Source organism: Bos indicus x Bos taurus, chromosome X (assembly GCF_003369695.1).
Source record: "Bos indicus x Bos taurus breed Angus x Brahman F1 hybrid chromosome X, Bos_hybrid_MaternalHap_v2.0, whole genome shotgun sequence".
Taxonomy (NCBI): domain Eukaryota; kingdom Metazoa; phylum Chordata; class Mammalia; order Artiodactyla; family Bovidae; genus Bos; species Bos indicus x Bos taurus.
Window position 1 is genome coordinate 108,509,230 of NC_040105.1, and position 16,792 is coordinate 108,526,021.

Below are 16,792 nucleotides of genomic sequence, written 5' to 3' on the forward strand. Positions count from 1 at the left end.
GTTAACCACAGAGTTCCCAGCAGACACAGGACAAGACTTGCACACACAAGTCTACAGTGGCCACAGGTGTAAACAACCCAAATGCCCACTGATGAAGGGATGCAGAAAAGCTAGGTGGTCTATCCATACAATGGAACATCGTCCGCCATCCATAGGAATAAAGTACCTACTACAACATGAATGGACCTTAAGAACATTGTGCTAAGTGAAGAAGCCAGACACAAATGACCACCTATGATTTGCTTCCATGGAGTTGAAATGCCCAGAAGTGGTGGAAGGCGAGTGGGGAGTGACTGCTGATGAGGATGGCACTTCCTTCGGGGTGATGAAAACACGATGCAACTAGACAGAGGTGATGATGGCACAGTGCTGTGAATGTACTTAAAAGTCATTGAACGGTGAATTTTTGTTAGGTGAATTCTATCTAAAAGGAAAAAAAGTCAGCAGCAAAGAAAAACCTGGCTTCCACCACTGGGCCCTGAGGCCCAGGCACACCAGGTGGGAGAGCTGTGGTCATGGAAGGGAAAGCCCCAGCACCCACCTGAGTGATGCAGGCGCCCGTGAAGGCCACAATCACGGCCACCACGTTGACCGTCAGCTGGAACTGCAGGAACTTGGAGATGCTGTCGTAGACATTGCGGCCCCACATGACAGCCTTGACGATGCTGGTGAAGTTGTCGTCCGTCAGGATGATGTCTGAGGCCTCCTTGGCCACATCTGTCCCTGCGATGCCCTGGGGGGCACACACATACCATGTCCACAGGCCCCTTCCCCAGCCCTCCTTGCTCACTCCAAACGTGTCCTCGTACTACAGAAGTTTTGCTCACAAATGAAGAAGACACCACACCTGCAGTGGCCTCCCCCTGGTCTTCTGTCGGGTCCCTGTGTAAGGGGCCCCTGGGAATCCCAGAGAGAGAACATGGCTTCCCAGCCCACACAGGTCACCATGGTGCTGCCCAGCTGGGTTCCCTCAGTGCCCGGAGCTGGGGCTGGGCCCCCTCTGGATATGGCCCTGGGAAGGACTGCTCTGTGCCCCCGGTGCCTGCACTCCAAGGGCTGCGCCCCTCCTTTGAGGTGGGCTGGGAGAGGCCTTGCTTGGTTTCTGCCTTTGGCAGCCAAACATAGCCCGTTTTGTGCCAAGGCCACCCTGCTCAGCTGTTTTTACAGAAAGAACCAGCTTTATTTCAGCCACGAGAGAGATGCACAGAGGAAAAGCTCATGTGGGGACTCGGCTCATCATACTTGGGGCTGAGGTTCACTCGGACTGGACCTGGAGATGGTGAGGCAAATGCTCAGCAGGCAAGTCCCCATGACCCCCTAGCAATGCAGCCAGTCCCTCGTCACCGTGGGTACCATCACACCAAATACCTTGGCACAAATCACTGGCAGAGGACTAGGTGATCAGAACGTGAGAGAAAGAAATGTATGGCACTTGGAAACTTGCCTCAATGCTAGCTCCCACATTCCTGCCCAAAGCTTATGCATCCTCTGTCACAGGGCACCACCTGGCACGGTGACCCAGACTGGCACAGCAGGTGGCTTACCATGGCGAAGCCCACATCTGCCTTCTTGAGGGCTGGCCCGTCATTGGTGCCATCTCCTGTCACGGCCACCACCTGCCGTTGCTCACCCGTGTTGCTGTCGATGATCCCTGGAACATAGGTAGGGGCAGGGCACGGCTCCCGCCATCTGCAGCCCCGGGTGACCAGCCCCGGGCTGTGGGAGGCCAGTTGGCTCTGGAAAGCCCTTGAGATTGCCACCAAGCCCGCTGCCTCCAACTCTCCATACACTCCATCACCTTTGGGACCAAGTCTTGTGCCTTGATTGGCAGCTGCATCCTGCTTCTCCCACCCAGGTCCCTCACCCAATGAGACAATACAGGGCAGTGGGATTTGGTACAAGGCAGGGGCCTGGCACTGGGTGACTTGGAAAAATGTCTCCTTCTCCTGGGCCCCAGTTTGCCCATCTGCTCTGATGAGAGGCTGGCCCCTACTGGCATCTTCCATTCATACTGTGAGTGCAAGGGAGTGGAGGGGCGAGCTCTGGCCACTCAGCCCTTGGAGGGAGTCTCCATTATTATCCCCATTTTCCCAATGAGGAAACTGAGGTTTGGGGAGGACATAGTGATTTCCTCTGAGACAAAATCTCCAGGGGCCACGTGTCTAGAGCTGAGTAGCCTGCTTCTTAGGCAGGGCCCAGACACCCGCTTGGAAGCTCAGCACTGGGCATCTGGGAGCAGACGACCCACAATCGAGGTGACAGCCACACCCCCCCGTGTCATGCCACCTGGGCCAGGGGGAAGGCAGGGTGATGAGCGAGCCCACTCCATTACCTTTAACCAGAGTATGTTTGTCGGTGGGAGATGATCGCGCCAGGACCCTCAGCTTAGGCCACACCTTGTCCAGACGCTCCTGTTCTATCTGGGAGGGGAAAGCACGTAGATGCTGCAGAGTCTTGAAGGGGCTGAACCAAGGGGCAGGGTGAAGAAAGTGCCAGAACCCTGGACCCGCCAGGGCACTAATGGGCGGAGAACTACCTCGCCTTTCTCGTTTCGGATCCGCCGGTTGAACTCTTTCCCCTCCAGGCACAGGAAGTCCTCCCCGGGCTGGATGATGCCACACTTGGCTGCAATGGCGCGAGCTGTGTTGATGTTGTCCCCTGTCACCATGCGGACTGTGATGCCAGCCCTCTGACATTTGCGGATAGCTTCAGGGACCTGCAAGGAATAAGATGGGTGGGTGCAGCTGTCCAGGCCAGATGCACCAGTGTCTGAGATCTAGCCTTTCCTCCGTCCAGATTTGTGGTGCCCCTTGTCTCACCATGGGGCCTGGAGGTGGTGAGGGAAGTGGCCTGACCTGCAGGGAGCAGGGTCCCCCATCCCCTACCAGGTGCCTTCTTCCCTGTGCCAGTCCCAGGGAGCAGCAACAACTCAGACCCAGGCCCTGACCCCAGGCACAAGGCCAAGAGAAGCCACGGGAACGCTGTTGAGCAGCACCACTGGGCCCGTGTCCAGCAAGGTGACTGTAGAAATCACCCAGTTTCCACCAGGGAAGTGGAGACCCACAGCAGCTGAGCCAGGTCCAGTCCCATTAGCAGGCTAGCTGGTGGGGTACCGTATCTGTGAGGTCCAGAAGGATGAGAAAAGAACTTCTGGTCCCAGTTGCCCCATCAATCGGATGGCAGGAGCCATCATGGGCCTCCCCTCCCAGGCCTTGATTGACTTGTCTCTGCATCTCTTATTTTATTTTTTAAATAATATAAAACCTAAGACTTTAACAGCTTCCCTTGTGGCTCAGATGTTAAAGAATCTGCCTGCAATGAAGGAGACCTGGGTTTGATCCCTGGGTTGGCAAGGTCCCCTGGAGAAGGGAAAGGCTACCCACTCCAGTATTCTGGCCTGGAGAATTCCATGGACTGTATAGTCCATGGGGTCGCAAAGAGTTGGACATGACTGAGTGACTGTTACTTTCACATATATATATATATATATATTCACACACACACGTACACACACATACACGCACAGATGGGCTTCCATGTGGCTCAGTGGTAAAGAATCTGCTTGCCAATGCAGGAGATGTAAGAGACGCAGGTTTGATCCCTAAGTCAGGAAGATCCCCTGAAGGAAAAAATGGCAACCCACTCCAGTATTCTTGCCTAGAGAATCCTATGGGCAGAGGAGCCTGGGGGGCTATAGTTCATGGGGTCACAGAGTCAGTCACTCCTGAGCGACTAACACAAGACTAACTTTGGTAAAGAATCTTTCTGCAAGGCAGGAGATGCGGCTTTGATCCCTGGGTGGGGAAGATTCCCTGGAGAAGGAAATGGCCACCCACTCCAGTATGCTTGCCTGGAGAATCCCATCGACAGAGGAGCCTGGTGGGTTAGTCTAGAGGGTCTCAAAGAGTCAGAGACAGCTAAGTAATGAACATTTTCACTTTCAAGACTTTTAGAGCCATAGGGTTGACATGATTAGGTGTTCTCAGGCAGAAATGGGCCATCGCTATGGTTCCTCACATCTCCATTTTCCTGATGTAAGAGTAGATTCCAGAAAAGACAGAACAAGAGATCCCTCTGGTGCTGAGGGGAAAATGGGCTGTAGGGAGTGAAGACCAACTAGGAGGTGGTGCTCCTGTCCCAGAGAGTGGAGACACTCTTGTTTTTTCGATGAGGATGGGCTGGTGAGCCTTGAGATGGCAGTGTGGAGGGGAGCCAGGGCGACAGTGCCTGAGGGCCAGGAGGGGACAGGAGGCTCAGAGCTCAGGGAACTGGATTAGGAGGTGAGACCTAGGCCTGTGACATGCCCAGATGGGGCCCTGGCATGGGGTGCAGCCTGGGGAGACCCTTGTGTCCGCTGGCCCCAGCACAACCCTCTGTGAGCTCCCAGTGGGCACTGCTGGAAGCCCAGGGGACAATGTGAGCCTGGGGACAATGTGAGCCTGGGGACAGAGAGTGAGAGAGCCCGCCATGTCCCAGGTGTGGCCTGGCGACCGGGCCTGGGCACTGGGGACAGAGGGGTGATCCGGAACACACATGTGTGGTGGCCGGGGAAGCATGGGCCAAGGGTGGGGGGCAGAGCATCCATGAGACCTCAGGGCAGGTGGCCGGTAGGCTGGGCCAGGTGGGCTGTGGGGGAGCCCTGGCCTGGCACATCGGGGCACTTGGGAGGCTGAGGGCCTCCCAAACCAGGGGGTAGTGGCTGTGATTTCTCCCATGGAGAGAGTAGGGAGAGGATGGGTATCCAGGACTGGGACAGAGTGACCTTACACATCCTGCCAAGTGGCCTAGAAGCCCCAGCCCCGGGAAGGGGCATTGCATCCCGCCCCCTCCATAATGTGTGTGTCTCCTTGCTTAGCCTCGATCCAGGACCGTTTCTGCTTTTTGGGGATCCTTGGGAGTTGCCTGGAGACACCCTCCCAGCAAGTTCCCTCCTGGCTCTGAAGCGTCTGGTAGCTGGCTCTCTGCTGTCACCCAGTGGTCATGACGTGCCTGAGCACGTGGATCTTCGATCTAGCCTCTGCTTGTCTCCACGTGGCTGTGGCCCCGCTGGCTCCCTGTCTGGTCTGAAAGACCCTTGGCCTCCCAGGCAGGTAGCAGGAAGCTCCCCTCCGTCTGTAGGTGCCCTCTCCCTCATCGGGTGACTGTCCTTCCTCACCTGCCTCCCTGCTGTCCCAATGGACACAGCCCTGGTCCACTGATGCCTGGTGGCTTCATGTCTGCATGAGCCCCCGCACCCCTCTGGCATAAATACAGCATGCCTACAGGGGCCAAGTGATCCCCCAGGGGCAGAGACATGCCACTGCCAGGCCACCTTTGGGTTGCAGCTGTCCCAGGCCCACAGACATCCTGGCAAGTCTAACAGTGCCATCAGTCTTACTGCCTGCCATTGGGACACAGGGTGTCCTCCTTGGCCACCGCCTGCTGGCTGGTCCCCATGGTCGCTGGGGAGGGCGTCCTGCCTGGCTTCCCCGTCCTGGCTGTGTTGGTGCCACCTGCTGCCCAGCCTCTCATGTAGCCATTCTCTAGCCAGAGATGAGCCATCTTGCCCCCAGGGCCCCTTTACCAAGGCGATTTCTGGTTCTTAAACAAGCACCCCATTACTTTGCCTCGAAGGCGCTCTCCCCCTCTGATTCAGCCCACTGGGGCAGCCACTGAGGCTGAGCCTTCGTGGTGACCTTCTTGGAAATTTTATCCAGGTTTTTTCTAAGATGAAGACTTATTATTATTTTTTTTAATGTATCTCTGAGAAGAGCACCAACAGGGAAAGGTCTAGGCCTTGCCCCACCCACATGCTTGCCTTCTGGACTGTTCCATCTAGCCCCCACCCCAGTCCCCAGTCTCAAGCCACCTTGGACCTGCCTCTGCGGTTCTGTCTTAGGATGTATGCATACATCTCAGGCCTCCAACTTTGTATTGATGACCAGAGCTTCAGTTTGCAATGAATATTTATGGGGGAAATGAGGGGAAACTGGAAGGGCTCCTTGGCCCAGGGGGCTGAGGTGGAAGGGCCGGATGGCCTGGTTATGATGCTGTGGACATGGCCTTGGCCATGGCCCTGGGAATCTGGGAACCTCATCTTCCTCTGTCTGTGATAGCTGGGTAGAAAAGTGTAGAGCTGTTGCCGTTGACACTGGGGACAGCAGTGGTGAATGGCTCTGTTCAGAGGGGGAGGCCGTCAGTCTAGGCAAGGGCCACATGGCCTTAGGACTCAGCTTGCTGTCTGGACACAGCCCTCCTCTTTGCCTCAAAGTTTCTCCTTGGTCTGGTGAGGGGAAAGGCTTGTTCTCTGGGTCCCTTGGGGTGGCCCTACCACCCTCAATGGCACCCTCTCATCCTGCTCTCCTGGGAAGCTCCACCCACTGCCCACCTTCTCTGGGCCCACTCCAGGGCCAGTCTAGTAGGCTCTCTTCCTCCAAGATGGGGTTTCACATCTTGAAGGACATGCACCTCTCCCCATTGCTCTTCCTCTCTAGGCCCTGATTAGCTTCTACCCTGTTGGTGTGTTTCCTGTTCAAGAAAGCTCTGAGTGAAGTCATCTCCAAGCACTGGCTCCCTGTGCCATCCCACAGGACCTGCTTAGCTCAGGGTGGGGTGGGCCACCCGCCCTCTTGCTCCAGCCAACACGTTTCCCATGGTTTCACCTCCCTGCCTGGCCCTTTCCTTTGCAGGCTTCTCCCACCGTCTGCTCGGCTACCCTCATGATCCTAAGTCATGTAAAGTCACTTCCGGACAATGTCCCTCTGGCCAGGACCTTTGCTCTGAGCTTTCCACCTAACCATGTGACCTCTCCATAGGGATGTCCGGAACCCCACTCAGCCCCAATCAAAGCTTCAGCTGAGAACTGTCCTCCTCTCTCCCAGCGCTCCCCAAGTACCATGTACCCAGTTCTCTGAACCAGAGCCCAGTCAGCTGTCCCTGGCTCCTCCCTCCCCTCCTCATCATCCCCTCTGGTCCATCACTTCTGCTAGCCTTGGCAGCCATCAGGGTTCTACCTGCTGCCCTCTCTCCCCTGGGAGAGCAGAACCTGAGCCAGGCATGGATGCCAAGCCAGAGGGGACCTTCCAGAGGGCAGTACAGAGCCTCCTGAAGGGCGCCAGCACCAGAGGACAAGGGGGCTCCAGCACGCCTGGGAGGTCTGAACTGGGCCATGGCTGCCATGCCCCTGAGGCTCTGCCATCGTCCACCTTCCTCACCTGGTCCAACTCTGGCTGGCTGGCTGCCGTGTGTTCTACCTAGAAAGCCTGGCAGGGAAGGTCGTGATGGCCAGGAGGACAGGAGGAAGGCACAGTCCCCTCCTTGCATTTGTGTCTCAAGGCCGAGGCCCCATGCAGACAAGAACGGCTCCCTCAGCCATCCTGACAAGCTACCTCGGGCCGCACAGGGTCCTCGATGCCCACGACGGCTATGCAGGTGAGGTCGCCCACCACCTCGTTCTCATTGTCCCAGTCGGGCTCCTGGGCGGCGGTGAAGTCCCGGTAGGCGATGCAAATGGTGCGGAGCCCATCGCAGGCCATCGGCTCGATGATCTTCTTCACCATGTCATCCCGGTCCCGAGGGCGAAAGCTGCGGAGTTCCCCATTGCTGTTCAAGATGTTGGTGCACCTGGGGCGGATGGAGCGGGAGGAGCTGGTGTGAGGCAGGGTAAAGGGTTTCTCCGAGGGGGGTGGTGCTCTGCTGCTGCTGGGGCTTAGGAGACCCCCCACCTTGTTCTCACCAGAACCTCAGAATGTGACCTTATTTGGAAAGAGGCTTGTTGCCAAGTTAAGATGAGGTCATCCTGGATGAGTGTGGGCCTTCAATCCAATTCCTGCTGTCCTTATAAAGAGGAGTGAACACATAGAGACACAGACACAGGGACAAGGCTGTGTGATGATGGAAGCAGAGACTAGAGAGATGCAGCTACAAGCCAAAGAAGACCAAGGAGACACGCCAGGGAGCATCCTACCCTGGAGGTCTTCCAGGAAGGGTGACCCCGCCCACACCTTGACTGAGGACTTCTGGTTCTGGCACCAGGTTGATGGTACTCTGTTTCCCCGGGAGCCAGGAGCTCAGACACTTGTGCAGCACATCTTTGCACATTCAATGGGACCTGGCGGGTGTGTGTGTGTGTGTTGCGTTTTCCCTGTTGAGCTTTGGGGCAAGAGGGGGGATGTTAGCAAAAACCCAAGGCTCCAGAAAGGCTGGGACGGGGAGGGCTGACAGGATTTGGGCACAGAAAAGGAAGGAGCAAAGGAAACCTGATCCCCGGGGGCCGGCATGGCCATTGGACAAGTGGAGGCCCCAAGAAGACTGGTGAGGAAGGAAAAAATGTTGGTTGTGGAGATTCTGCTCAGGCCTTTGTCCTGAAGGCTCCAGAAGGAGGCGGGGTGGGGGGAGGGGTGAGCACTGAGGTACAATTAGGTCAAGTCTTAGAAGGCAGCTCCTCTGGAGAAGGCAGCTCCTCTGGAGAAGGCAGCTGAGGAGCCAGGTGGGCGGGGGAGGGTGCTTGAGGGCTGCAGAGGTCAAGGCCAAGGGAAGGTGTGAATGCTGAGGGGTAGGGGCAGGCAGGGCACTTGGCAGGGCACTGCCTCAGTCTTCCTAACAGCTCCGTTGAGATCTAATTCACACAGCACATGATTCACCCGTGCAATTCCTCCTAGTATATTCATAGTTGTGCTGCTATTACTGCTATCACCTTGAGAACATCACTAACCTCTACAAGGAACCCGGCAGAAGCAACAAAAGAGAAGAGATAAATTGGACTTCCCAATTGAAAGACATTTGTGCACCCAAGGACAAATCAAGATAGGGAACAAGAAATCTATCAAGGGAGTGAAAAGACAGCAGCCCACAGAATGGGAGGAAATGCTTTGAAATCAGATATGTGTTAAGAATCTAATATTCAGAATGTACAGAAAACTCTCACTGCTCAACAATAAAATGACAAAGAATTCAGATCCAAGATGGGTAAGGGCTGGAATAGACATTCCTCCAAAGGAGCTAAACAAATGACCAATAAGCGCATGAAAAGGCACCAATATCCCTAGTCATCAGCAAAATGCAGGTCAAAACTGCCATGCGATCCCAACGGCTCTAACAACAGCAGCAACAATAATCAGGTAATAACTCAGTGAGGATGAGAAGCTAGAACCCTTAGGCACTGATAATGGGAAGGTAAAGTGGGACAGCTGCTGAGGAAAACCGTTTGGCATTCATCAAAAGATGAAACATGGAGTTACCAGTTTTGCTCCCAGGAATATACCCAAGAGAGCTGAAAATACGTGTTTAAGCAGAAACTCTACGCAAGCCTTCAAAGTGGCACAACTCACGGTAGCGAAAAGGTGGAAACAACTCAACGGTCTGCCAACAGGACAACTGGATAAGTAGAGGGTGGTCTGCCCATGCAATGGAATGTTATTCCGTTGCAGAAAGGGATGAGGCACTGATAAGGGCTGCAATTCAGATGAACCTTGCAAACCACGCTCCGTGAAAGAAGCCAGATACAAAGTGACACATCCTGTATGATCCCTTCATATGAAATGTCTGTAATAGGTAAATTCACAAACAAAAAAGCAGATGTTGTTGGTTATTTGTTTGGTTGTTTAGTCACCAAGTCGTGTCCGACTCTTGTGACCCCATGGACTGTAGCCCACCAGGCTCCTCTGTCCATGGGATTTTCCAGGCAAGAATACTGGAGTAGATCCATTTCCTTCTCCAGGGGATCTTCCCGACCCAGGAATTGAACCCGAGTCTCCTGCAAGAACTGGGGTGATGGGGATAGGCACGGGGTTTCCTTTGGGGTTATCAACTTGTTCTGGGACTGAATGCACTTTAAAGTGATTAAAAGGGCCAGTTTCAGGCTACTGTCTATTGCAATAGGAAAACCAGAAACGCCATAGCCTTTGGCTAGCCCGTCTCATCCACTCACTTTTTCAGCAGGATCTCTGAGGCGCCCTTGCTGAAGAGGCGGAAGCCACCATCAGGCGTGCGGATGACCGTGCTCATGGACTTGCGGACCGAGTTGAAGGTGTACACTTTATAAAGCTTATCTTCGGGAATCTGCTCCCGCACCGGCTGGAAGTCCCGCTTGAGGTCCAGGACAAAGCCAAGCAGAGCACACTCCGTCTTGTTGCCCACTTGGCGTGGGAGGGCGCCTTCCTTCTCTGGAGGCTGTGAGGTGAGGAGAACCAACATGGCCCTGGGGGCCCCAAGTCCACCCACCTTACTGTCCTTGGACCCCAGGCCAGCCTTGGCCTCCAGCATGGACTAGATGGGCAGCTTTCCCTCCATTCACTGGGCTGTGAAGGGCTTCCAGAACCTACAGGCCCTGCCCAGGGTCCACAGATGAGGAGGGAGCCCAGAACCCCAGAAATGATTGTGGCCCTGCTCAAAAATGTCCTTAAGAGAACCTAGCCAGCCCCTGGCGACAGCCCACCCAGCAGCCATGCTTTGCCGCCCCTGCCTGGGCCCGCCCACCGCTGGCTCCCAGCTCACTAGTATTTTGGTGGTGTAGGCACTGTTGATGGAGATGGCATGGACCAGGATGTCGAGGATCTTGGGGGTCAGGGCACTGGGGGCTGGAACCTCTTTGTAGTGGGTGTCCCCAAGGTAGGACTGCACCACGGTCATGCGGTTGGTGGTGAGTGTGCCCGTCTTGTCAGAACAGATGGCTGTGGCATTGCCCATGGTCTCGCAGGCATCCAGGTGGCGGACCAGGTTGTTGTCCCTCATCATTTTCTGTAAAGGGCACAGATGGAGGCTTGGGTAGCTAGCTGTCCTGGGGGAGGGGATTGGCCCAGGGGGTGAGGGAGCAAGAAGCACAGCTCAGATGGGCCAGGATGATGCCCCTGCCCGGTGCCCCCTCTCAGGCAGGCCCTTTGGGTTCCCCACCCACCATGATCTTTGCCTTCCCCCCCTGTGTCCTAGGGGTCGTCCTTCATCTTTTCCCCCATCTCAACTCCCTGCCCCCCTGGGACCCTGCCCTCATCCGGCAGATGCTGGCTCGTGGTGCCCCCATGTCCAGGAGGCCGGGTTGGGCAAGGATGTCCAAACCCAGCTCTGCATCCCTGCTCGCCACCCCGCCCCCCCATTCTGCCCCTGAGCGATCCCAAACTTTATCTGGTCCTTGCTTGTTCAAGCTGCTTAAGGGCTTTGTGCCTCGAGTCCTGGTTCTGTATCCTGGTACCATGGGATTCGTATCCATGGTGTGTTGATTTTATTACCTTGACAGAGTAAGCTAAGGAGATGGTGACAGCGAGAGGCAGGCCCTCTGGGACAGCCACAACCAGCACAGTGACACCGATGATGAAGAACTTGACGAAGTACTGCACGTAGACAGGCGTGCACTCCGCCAGCCACATCCGGCCGTCTATGACGAAGGTCTCGATCACAAAGTAGAGGACCAGGATGATAACAGTGATGGCGGACATCACCAGCCCTGCCACAGGCAGTAGAGGCAGGAAGGGAGAGCAAGACGGAAGAGATAAGGGATGCTGCAGCCTGTCCCTGGATTCTTGGAGGGTCACAGTCCATCCTCACCAGAAGAGGCGGAAGCGGGCCCTGAAGGCTGTCATGTGTCCCTGGCCGGTCCCCTGGCTGATTGGCCCATGGTCCCCATCCCTTTTCACTTGCCCACTTGTTCTCTTTGGCCCAGCCTCAAGCCCAGGAACCCAGCATCCTCCCTGCCCACCAGGTGGCCCCCCGGCTACCCCATCGACGGCCCCCACCTGCTTTCCCAATCTGCACGGCCAGTTTGGTGAGCTTTCCCTGAAGGACTGATTTCTCCTTCTTGGGCACATTGGCTTTCTTCTTCTCCCGCTCCTCCATCTCCCCGCCCTCTGCGCTCTTTAGGGGCTGCATTTCCATGGCAACAGCCCCATCCTGTTTCTTTGCTGTACAAAGGAGAAGCCCGAAGCCAAGGTTAGGACCTGCTTGCTGGGGTGACGGCTACAAGGGGGGCTTTCACAGGGCAAGCAATGGCACGCCAGCCCTCCTCTCTCATCAGCCCAGGCCCTCCTGAAGTGGGCACTGTCCAGGGCAGGACCGAGATGCTCCTCTCGGGGCCTCGCAGGGGGAGAGAAGACAGACAGAAGCACTGCTAACTGGGGCATGCACACAGAGTGGCCGGTCCTGTGATGCCCCAAGCCTCAATACCCAAGAGCGGAGACCTGGGGTCCATGGAATGTTCCAGAACCCAGAGCTGACTCTGGCACACTGGCGTCGAAGCCATGTCCCCACTCCCCTCAGGGAGGCCCAAGAATCCCCGTGCTGTCCTCCCCTGCTCTTGGCTCAGGCCTTTGCTCCTCTCTACTTGCTGTCTGTCCACCTCCTCTCTGGAACTAGCAGTCCCGTCACAGCTCCCCTGGTGCACACTAACTTAGTGGTGCTGTGTTCCTCACCACCCCTTATGGTCCCTCCACCACCCAGAGGGGGCACCCAACGCTGCCACTCATCCTTGTCTCCACTCAACGGGCTCTCAGTGACTCTGCACGCCTCTTGCCACCTTGTGGGGTCAGCCAATCCCTGTGGCCCCATCTCCTAGCCCTTTAGCTGCAGCCTCAGTGACACTCAACATCCCACCTAGCTGGACCATTCTAGCCTCTGCCCCCAATGCAGTCTGCCACTCCCTGTCCCAGCCTGAGACCTGGCCATTGGACTAACCTCCAGTCCCAAGCGCCCGTCCAACCACCAGCAGCCTCTGAACTCTTTGTCTGCCTCATCCAAGAGGGCAGCAGGCCTCAAAGCCTCAGCAGAAAGGCCAATGAGCCGGGAACCCATTGGCCCCACAAGGTCTTGGGTGAGTCTTCTGGAGCGTCAGATCCCTCACCAGGATGCGAGCTCATGGGCCATCTTTGTGCACTCCTGGCGGGGTCTGCTGACTGGCTGCCCACCCCACTCACCTGGCCTCCAGGTCCTGCCCCTGCAGCGGAGGTGGGCGCCCCCCCCCACCCACCCTGCCTGGCACCCTCTGCCACCCATCCTGAGTGCAGAGCGCCCATTACCTTTGGTCTGGCTACTCTCCATCGCCCCATCCTGCTGCTTGCCTACAACGGAGAGGAACGACAGACACGGAGACTTGAGAACACCACGTGGCCCTGGTAACACACACGCACATGGGACAGCGGGGCACAAGACACTGCAGCCAGTGTGTGCGGGAGGAGGGGTGGGCGGTGAACCCATGGGCCAGAACCAGCACAAAGGGTTTGCCTAGATCGGTGGTCCCCAACCTTCCTAGCCCCAGAGACCGCTTTCATGGAAGACAACGGCTCATGTCCTGCTGTGCAGCCCAGGTCCTACATGGAGCGGTATCTATCCAGGGCTCGGAGGGTTGCGGTTCCCTGGCCTAGATGGTTCCTAAGCCCAGTGGCCTAGAGATCAGCTTTCTACACAGCACAGCTGTGGAGGGAGAGGAGTTGGCCAGGTTCAGGACACCCACAGCACTGGAGGGAGCATCAGGGCTGGACCCCAGGTGGATCTGTGCGGGGATCCTTTGCTGATGTGCTTTGCCACCATAAAGCCTGAAGCTGCCTGCTAGGAATGGTGGCAGTGACTGGCTTCCCCGTGTCAATGTAAACGGTGCCAGCCGTGCCTCTGGTTTGCAAGGTTGGCAAGGACTGTCCCACTGGGAGGGCTCAGGAGAGCCAGCAGGTGAGGGGCTTCAGGCTTGGGGGTTCGGGTTCTGTACCCCAGCTCCTCTTGCTTCACCTACACCCAGGAGAGCTCTCCAGAAGCCATACACAGACAGCCCTACATCCAAAGACCACTGATCCCAGGCAGGAAGGGCTTGCGTGGGCTGCTTCGTCAGCCCCCACAGAATAGCTCATGATCACTGGAGATCCTGTGTAGTCTGGGGGGTTCCAGGCAATCAAGAGAGGCTCCTTCCCCACCCTCATGGGGGGTTGGTTGGGCACGTTCAGAGGCGAAGGGGTGGGTGACAATCCAGCACGAGGAAGGTGTATTGCTCTGTGATGGGGGGAGCCTTCTGGAGGAGGGAGGGAGGTTTGAGATGAGCCCAGCCAGAAGATGACGGCTGGACCTGGCCTGCAGAGGGGTCAGAAGCCAAGGGAGGGGAGGAGGAGGAAAGACAAGTCAGCCCAAAGAGGACCACGAGGAGTCAGGCCAGAAGGCAAGAAACAGGCTTTGGTGGTCAGGGAGCGCTAAGCCCGCAGGCAGGATGGATCACAGCGGAGGTGGGGAGAGAGTGAGACCCCACCTTCCAATCTCCAGTGCGCAGTAGTGGGTACAACGCCCCCTCCCAGAGCCTGGCCAGGTCAGCTTCCCCTCGGGGCTCCCTTCCTCTAGGAAGCCAGGTGCTAGAGATACGTTCTACCTGACATAGCAAGCGGGGGACAGGAGCCGGGGCTGCGGGGACCCAGGGAGCTGGAGGTCAAAGATAAGGGGCCTAGGACCAAGGCCTTCAGGCCTCTGACATTGAAGGGACCTAGTGGGAGGGGAGGAGCCCGGGAAGGAACGTGGAGGGGGGCGACCTGCCAAGCAGCCATCAGGATGTCACTGGAGGGTCACTGGGGACTCCAGTCCAGCCTAGGGGAGGCCCGGGGCCTGCCTACCCACCCACTGGTAGTCCTGGGGGCCCCAGGGTGCTGCCTGTGCAGAGACACTGGGCTGAGCCCTGCAGGGAGGGGAACCCACGAAGGGAACCCAGGCCCAGGCTGCCAGGACCTGGGGCCCTGGGAAGCCTCTAGGCAATAGCAGCTCACCATCTCCTCCAAGGAACACAGTGGCCCAGGAAGGGGGACATGAGGAAGTCTTTCCTTACGTTGACCTGTCCCCGTGTTCCTGGGCTGGCAGACTGAGCCCACCTGCGCTCAAGGCCCAGTGGCCTTGATTGACTGGGGTGGAGCTGGTGACTGGTGACCCACTGCCTATGTCTGCAGGACCCTGGCTACAGGCATCTGGCACATGGTCCCTCTGTACCAGTGTGTGTCTTTGTACTTCTAGTGGGCTCAGGGGGCTTCACTCAGAGGTGGGATGCACATGGAGCAAACGCCATTCCTTACCTGCTTTGTCACAGGAGTGGCCTAAGGGGAGATCCAGGTCAGTGCAAGGTGAATTGTAAGCAGATGTTGTGAGGATTGAGGGGGTCACCTGCCATGTATGGGGCTCAGGATGGTGGCAAGGGGAGGCAGCTGGGTAGCCATGTGCCAGTTTGGATACAGAGCTGGGATCTCTGAAGACATCTGTCCCTCGACAGTGCTTTCCCTTGGGGTGAGGACCCCAGCCCCCTCTCAGCTTCCTCTGCCGTGATGGCCCTTAGGGTGCCCAGGCCCTCCTACTTGGGAGCCCTCCACCTCAGCTGTGACACCTAGCTGTCATGGTGGCCTGGAACCCTCAGCACCTCACCATGGGGGCTGAACACCCCCCCCCTCAAGGATGGCCCTGAAGCACTCTCCCAAGCCAGGGTGGCTGGTCTCTGCCCTCCAACTCCCTTCCTGCTCAAGCAGGGCTGTCCCCACACCCCGGTACACCTGCGCCCGCGCACATATTCCCGAAAGCCTTCAGGGCACAGCCACCCAAAGGAAATTGTCTCACACAAGACTGGGGGCCCCAACGTGCTGGCTTTGGGGAAAAGACCTCAGAAGAGGGGCCTCCAAAAGGAATTCCAGGAGAGAGGGTATGGGCTCCCACCCGCCGAGGGCTGGTTCTCGTCAGTGCCACAGCAGGGACGGGTTGAGCGAGGGACCACCAGAAGGCAGGCTCAGAAGAGACAGCAGGCTTCATACAACGGTTAGTGCTGCCTTACCTTTCTTATCCTTCTTCTCTTCCTCCTCTCCACCAGCTCCAAGCAAGGTAAAGATGATGCCCGTCTGGGAATTCACACCCACAGCCGTCACCACCATTCTTCCAGAACCTTCCATGACATGAGTGCCTAGCACAGCAACACAGAGGCTGAGACAGACATCTGTACCATGGGCTGGGAGGCACGCTCAGCACCTCCAGGTCTTGTCCCAGGCCTCCCAGGACCAGGAGCCCTGCTTCCCCTGGGGCTCACCTGACAGCAGCATGGGGTCCTTGTCTGTCGACTTGCGCACATGGTCCGACTCGCCCGTCAGGGAGCTCTCATCGATCTTGAGGTCGTTGCCCTGGATGAGCACGCCATCGGCAGGCAGCAGGTCTCCTAAGGTCGGCCAGGCAGCCAGAACCACAGACCGTCTGTGCGTCTGAGCAGCCTTCCTCCCCACTGCCTCCCACCACTCCCAGAGGATGTCCCCTTGGGCCTGGGTAGCCACCCATCCCCAGTCCTGTCGTCCAGCTGCCAGGGAACCAGGCCCACAGAAGCACCCAGCTGGGTGTGCTGGAGGTGCTGCCCTGGGTGCACTCACCATACTTGACCTGGGCGATGTCTCCCACCACGAGCGTGGCCACGGGCACCTGGAGGAGCTGCCCATTCCGGATGACGGTGAACTTCTGCTCCTGCTCTATGCGACTCTGCAGGCCTCGGAACTGCTTCTCTTTGCTCCAGTCGTTGAAGGCCGTGACCAGGACCACGCAGATGACAGACAGCAGGATGGCGGCCCCCTCGATCCAGCCCGCCTCGGCTTCCCCTTCGTCTTCGGCCCCAGCCGACACATTCCCACAGGCTGCGCCCGCCCAAGGACAGAAGGGAAGGACGGAGGCGACAGATGAATTCCTTCACTGGCTCCTTGGTACCTCCTAGGACCCTCCCCTCCTCCGGCCCCTCGGTGGTGCAGCCCTCGGCCCCGCGGTGTGCCTCCACGCCCCGCCCCTCCGAGTCCGCCCCTCCCCATGCTCCGCCCCCTCAACACCCCGCCCCCGGCGCCCCTCCCCTCCACGC

At 57.5% G+C, this 16,792-nt stretch overlaps 1 protein-coding gene across 10 annotated transcripts in view; it reads right to left on the reverse strand.

Moving 5' to 3' along the window:
- Positions 1 to 16,792, reverse strand: part of ATP2B3 (ATPase plasma membrane Ca2+ transporting 3) — a 61,705-nt gene that overhangs the window by 22,849 nt on the left and 22,064 nt on the right. For 7 of the 10 annotated variants that reach the window (XM_027533222.1, XM_027533220.1, XM_027533228.1 and 4 more), the window contains exons 4-16: positions 16,320 to 16,577; positions 15,989 to 16,114; positions 15,740 to 15,865; positions 12,981 to 13,022; positions 11,706 to 11,870; positions 11,202 to 11,416; positions 10,474 to 10,716; positions 9,908 to 10,149; positions 7,368 to 7,602; positions 2,537 to 2,716; positions 2,333 to 2,420; positions 1,545 to 1,651; positions 542 to 733 (exon numbers count right to left, since the gene is read on the reverse strand). In XM_027533222.1, the coding sequence (XP_027389023.1) occupies positions 542 to 733; positions 1,545 to 1,651; positions 2,333 to 2,420; positions 2,537 to 2,716; positions 7,368 to 7,602; positions 9,908 to 10,149; positions 10,474 to 10,716; positions 11,202 to 11,416; positions 11,706 to 11,870; positions 12,981 to 13,022; positions 15,740 to 15,865; positions 15,989 to 16,114; positions 16,320 to 16,577 (2,219 nt within the window). The remainder of the gene's footprint in view (positions 1 to 541; positions 734 to 1,544; positions 1,652 to 2,332; positions 2,421 to 2,536; positions 2,717 to 7,367; positions 7,603 to 9,907; positions 10,150 to 10,473; positions 10,717 to 11,201; positions 11,417 to 11,705; positions 11,871 to 12,980; positions 13,023 to 15,739; positions 15,866 to 15,988; positions 16,115 to 16,319; positions 16,578 to 16,792) is intronic. The other 3 variants (XM_027533224.1, XM_027533221.1, XM_027533227.1) reach the window with 1 other exon arrangement.